The sequence below is a fragment of the Halyomorpha halys genome, unplaced genomic scaffold, assembly GCF_000696795.3.
Source record: "Halyomorpha halys isolate HHAL.00 unplaced genomic scaffold, Hhal_1.1 Scaffold410.1, whole genome shotgun sequence".
NCBI classification, from domain to species: Eukaryota; Metazoa; Arthropoda; class Insecta; order Hemiptera; family Pentatomidae; genus Halyomorpha; species Halyomorpha halys.
This window is the reverse complement of record NW_027111460.1, coordinates 52,004-57,496: the sequence shown is the minus strand read 5'-3', so window position 1 is coordinate 57,496 and position 5,493 is coordinate 52,004. Positions and strand designations below refer to the sequence as shown.

Here is a 5,493-nt window from a genome sequence, read left to right as displayed (position 1 = left end):
CTAATTAATTAGTAATTTTATAACTTAAAAAAAAGTTACAGAAATATGTATTTATTATACATTATATGAATAATATTTTAAAGAAATTATGTTAAAATATGTACAAAAAAAATGTACTTATAGAAAACATAGCTATTCAATAACAAGATATTAATTAGTAATTGTAATTAAACTAGGGGAGTGAAACAAGACTAAAATGAGAAAGGACCATGGGAAGGGGGAAAACAGAGAAATGGACTGAGGAGTAAACAAACAAATTCTAGGGAAATGCCACAGGAATAAGACCCTTGCTCTTTTTAATTGATTCTGAGGAATTCTCGATGTAATTCTGTGTGAAAATTTATTATTCCCACTGCTTTTAATTTGTCTTCAAAGATGAAAATATAGAATTTTTACGCACTATTTATGATAAATTTCACCTTTAAGTTTCTTGCGTTCTCTTGAATTTTACGTAGTTGCTGCGAAAAATGTATTTACAATTGCAATTACATGATTCAGGACAAAATATGTAAAAAATAAATATTTCAGAAAAGATGTGATTTACAACAAAATATGTAACAATATGTAAAAAAGGCCAAATATTTAAAAATATGTGAAATAAAAATGGCTTCTTTTGGCAAGAAATGTCTTGAAACATCTTTAGCTAGTAAGGAATCGAACATATTATGGTCGTTACATATTACATTCGTTTTTAGCATCTCAAGAAACATTTAAGGGAATTATTAATATTTGTTTCTTATTCTTCAAAATGATGAACCTGGTTACTGTGTTAGTACCATAAAAGTACATTAGTACTATATTAAAGCAATTGAAACCGATTGACATATGGAAGTGTTGTAAAATATTTTTTCCGAGTGAAAATTAGTATCTCTAAAAACCAGGGAACATTTTCAAAACAATATCACGTAACGGTCCAGTGTTTAAAAGTTTACTATGGAGAAAGAGCCGAGATATAGAATAAAACATTTTGAAACTCTTTTCTTCATTTGAAATCTACATTCCGCCCTTATAAGGGCTGCCTGACCCTGCAATCCTATATTTAAAGATGTATATAGATTTAATGATCATGTATTATACATATATAGATAAGACGGTAACTATGGTAACATTCAGATAACGCACTGATTACGTATTATAGTTAATGCTGGCCCGATTTAGATTATTTTTTATTTTTCCCTCAGAAAATTTGATTACTTATCATCTTGTCATATATATATATATATACCGACTGTGCTTCGATATTAGTACTATATTGAAAAAATGAAAGTTTGTTAAAAAAATTTGTAGGAGTGAAACAAAGTTGATAATCGTTTTAAGCACCTCAAGAAACTCAATTTTTTTTTTTTTGTAAATGTATATATTTAAAACATACAAATTTATACAATTATGAATGATGAGTATATATACAGACTATTTTAGTCATCTTGTATTGCCGGATGGCATTTTAAGAGTGGTTGCTGGGTCCGCAAATGATAAGGTTTCCAATCATCTGTAACCTCACTGTAAGCCACCTAAATTTATATAGTAACATTAATAAGAAGCGAACAATAATTGAATATGGAATTATTTCTACTTCTATTAAATCAATAAATTTTTTTTAAATATTTATTTATTGCTATTTACAACTGTACATTATGATACATTTAGTAAATTTGATCTAAGTTAAATTGGAGTATTACAGGCGTGTAGAGAAATTACTCTAATGACATTTTACATTAGCTGGTCTCGTGGCCATCTTCTTTTCAGGCGCCTCGGAGGAGTGTCAGGAATGGAAGACGATGCAAGATTAGAAACTAGGGGGTTTGTGTGGTTAGAGAGTTTATAATGGAAGGAGTGATATCTGGTTCGGGCTAGATCGGTTACATAGGGAACATTAAGGTCTTTATGTATGATTTTATTTGTGATAAAGTTAGTAGCATAAAGGATTTTGGATTGTAAGGATTGAATACGAGAGGAATTCGAAGGTTTAGTGGAGCCCAAAAAGAAACTCTTAAATACGAATGTTTGAAAAAGTCGGAAAATAAAACGGCCATTGATTTCTTATGAATAATCATAAAAATAGAATTAACTTCAACATGATTTAACCAATCTGCATCAAAATTGGCAGAGGTTTATAAACTACACCAAAGGGCACAAACTGGATATAATTAAACAAATTATAACCGGAGATATAAAATCAAACGTATGATTTTCCCCCTATTTGAAACCCATATTTCGCCCCTGAAAGGGCATTACATTTATTTTTATTTGATGTAAGCTGAAAGAGCAGACATTCAGCTTTCCAAAGGTTCTATTATCGAAGGAAGAGGAAGATAAAATAAAGAGGAGTTATGAACATCCTCCAGAATCCAAAAATCCTTCAATAAATCAATGTGAAAAAATTTCTTATTTTTAATTTCTTTGAAAAATGATATTTAGGAGTTTGAGACGAAACTAAGATCGAATATAATTTGTTTTTTTCTAAAAACAAAAAAAAATGTCTTGACCTACTTAACCCCGAGCCACATTATGTTTTTATAATTTTTTGTAAACATAATATAGCTTAATGGAATATTATAATTATTTACTGTTTGAGTTTTTTTGACCGCACCCGGACCATATTCCATTCATCTATACACACGGTCAATCAATAATCTTGCAATAATTAAAAAAAATAAGAACCGAAGAAATAAGTTAAAACGTGTGATTTTTCCCCCTTTTTGAAACTCTTATTTCGTCCTTAGGCGCATTACATCTATTTTTAGTTGATGTAATCTGAAAGAGCAGACATTCAGCTTTCCACCGTTTCTTAACGAAGGAAGAGGAGGATAAAATAAAGGGGAGTTATGAACGTTCTCCAGAATCCAAAAATCTAAAAAAAAAATTTTTTTATTTCTCGGAAACAAACGGATCGATTCATATACAATAAGTGAAAAAAACGTATACTTTCGAAGCTACAAACCAAAAAACGCTTAATCTTGTTCATAACTTTTTTTCTACTTGAGAAAACGGGCATTTCATTATCTTTAAAACTTCCCGTGAAAGGGAACATTTTTTTTTAAAAAAAAAAGCACGTAAATAGGTACATTAATTCAAAAGTTTATTATGGACAAAGATTCTACAGCTCACTTTTTATATATATAGATGACAAAGTTTTATTCTTGTTCTCACATAAAAGGAAGCATATAGTGACGTGACGCTCTGGGTTGCCAAGCGAATACATCTTTCTCAAAATATTACAAAAAATAAATAAAATAGTAAATATAAAGTGCATTCTAACATTTACCTTGCACTATTCAACAGCTCTAAGGATAATTGTACAACCATTTTTTTTTCAGGGTATGCTGAGGTGAAAAACGTTTGCGAACTGCTGTAGTTAATGTCACAGAGGGAATATCAAAAAATCAATTTCTAAATCAGGTACTTCCATTTACCTCTTACCATGATAATATAGTCATTGGAAAAAACATTCTCCCTCTGTTGATTCATATTTCAACTTCAATTCCGATTCGATATAAAGGATTCATCTTCGTTATTGGAAATAATGGATTAATTGGAAGACGATTGAAGGTAGAAAGAGTAATAATGGACATGAATTATTATCAGGCCAATTTCCGGCAGTAATTAGTTCATTAATAAAAGCAAAAACAGACGATAGCCTCAGTTAAGGGGCAGGGTTCAGTCGAAGATGGCTCCAGAACGGGTGATGGAGAAAGATCTCATGGACGGGCTGAGTATATTCTTCGTAAAGTACCTTGGGTTCTGGGGTACCGTGAACACCTACAGGACTTCTGGGAAAGTGAACCTCTTGTTCAAGATTCAATGGTTCCTCACTTTTCTCTGTGTACCCTTTCCAATATTTCAATTCATGTCACCCGCCTACATAAAATTCGATCTAGAAAAAGCCACTATAATCATATTAAACACTACATCTTTCTTCCAGATGACCTTTAAACAAGCAGTTTATTCGATGAATATAAAAGAACATGCTATACTCCTCGAAGTCATGACTAAAGATATACTTAGAAGCCTTCCGGAATACAAGAAACCACATGCGAAAAGAATTTTCGAAAAAATATCCAAAAGGTGCAATTTCTGGTGCTTTATAGCGGTGGTTATTACATTCACTGCTGTTTCACTGTGGACGATGAACCCTTGCATCAGCTCCGAGTACATCGCGAACCATGTCGGAAATATGAAGGATGTCACGACAGGACCTAAGAAGATATTAGGTGGATGGTATCCAGTACCTTTTACTAGATCTCCATGGGAAGAGATTGTCTACGCTTACGAGTTCTTATGGTTCTTCTGGATCGGGTATAATGTAGCGATATACGAACTTGTGATTACTATGGAAGTTTTGACTCTTCATGCGCAAATGTCTGTTCTAAATTACCACGTATCGACTCTTAGCAAGAAAGAGATCGTCCAACACAGCGGCAAGAAAGGACTTACCCAGAGAGAAGTTGAGGATCTCTTCTACCAGGAACTTCTGGCCATCATACGTGATCATGAGATGCTTCTCGGGTAATTTTTATAATTATTATCTAATTTAAAATTAAATAAAGTATATAGTATATATACTTTTTAAATTATTTATTTGTTCAAAGGTACGGGAACAGACTTAGGAACTGCTTCAACGCATACATAACGATGCTTCTAGCAACAGGTGGCCTTCTGCTCATCGCATCTATTTTTCAATTTTTATTTGTACGTTATTTTTTATAATATATTTATATTTATTATATCCATAAAAAAAATTCAACTGCTATCGAAAAATCCTTCATTTTATTACATCGTTTCACCGACGTTTCTGAGTGTTTCCCCATCCGCGGTATATTCTAGAATAGAACCACAACTTGACATATCTTAAAAATTAGATATTTACATAATTACTGTTATAAATATTAATTACGTATCAATTCATTAATTTACTACAAAACCCATTATTTTATATTATTATAATGTTATATATAAAACTCAATATTTGTTTGTAATTATTTTATGCACTGTCATACCGTTCATTCAATTGCGATGCTATTTTTTGCTAAATGTTCAGGAATTGCCCAAGAAGGTTATAAGCTATTCCAATTTTTCCGTTAAAAAAAAATGTAATTATCGAAATTAACCATTTTTGGCACGTAGTTCAACAAGTATAAATTTTTTATATCTTACTATTGGCCAATCGATTTGTCTCTTTCTGATGAATAAGAAAAACAAATTACTGATTCTATTAGATAATATTTTATTCACTAAATATTAAAAACAAAAAAAACATAATGAGGATTTGAGCCAATTAGGTCAACAATTAATTGTTAAGAAAAGGTAAATAATTTTCTTTTTTAGCATCGCCTGAAACCTATAAATTCGATTCTTCAAAGAAATTATAAATTTTTATCCTTGATTCATTTGGATGTTTTTTTTCTATAATTATTTTAATATATTATTTAAGTATTTATCATTAGCTCTACTAATTGATAAATAATTATGTGATAAATATCTATAATATCATTT

The 5,493-nt window shown here is 30.6% G+C and overlaps 1 protein-coding gene across 1 annotated transcript in view; it reads left to right on the top strand.

Annotated features, from left to right (window-relative positions):
* The first annotated feature begins 3,612 nt into the window (after positions 1 to 3,612).
* The window catches only part of LOC106682395 (odorant receptor 43b-like), a 9,078-nt gene continuing 7,197 nt past the window's right edge, over positions 3,613 to 5,493 (top strand). The window contains exons 1-2 of the mRNA XM_014423216.3: positions 3,613 to 4,506; positions 4,590 to 4,689. Coding sequence (XP_014278702.1) covers positions 3,668 to 4,506; positions 4,590 to 4,689 — 939 coding nt within the window. The 5' untranslated portion in view covers positions 3,613 to 3,667. The remainder of the gene's footprint in view (positions 4,507 to 4,589; positions 4,690 to 5,493) is intronic.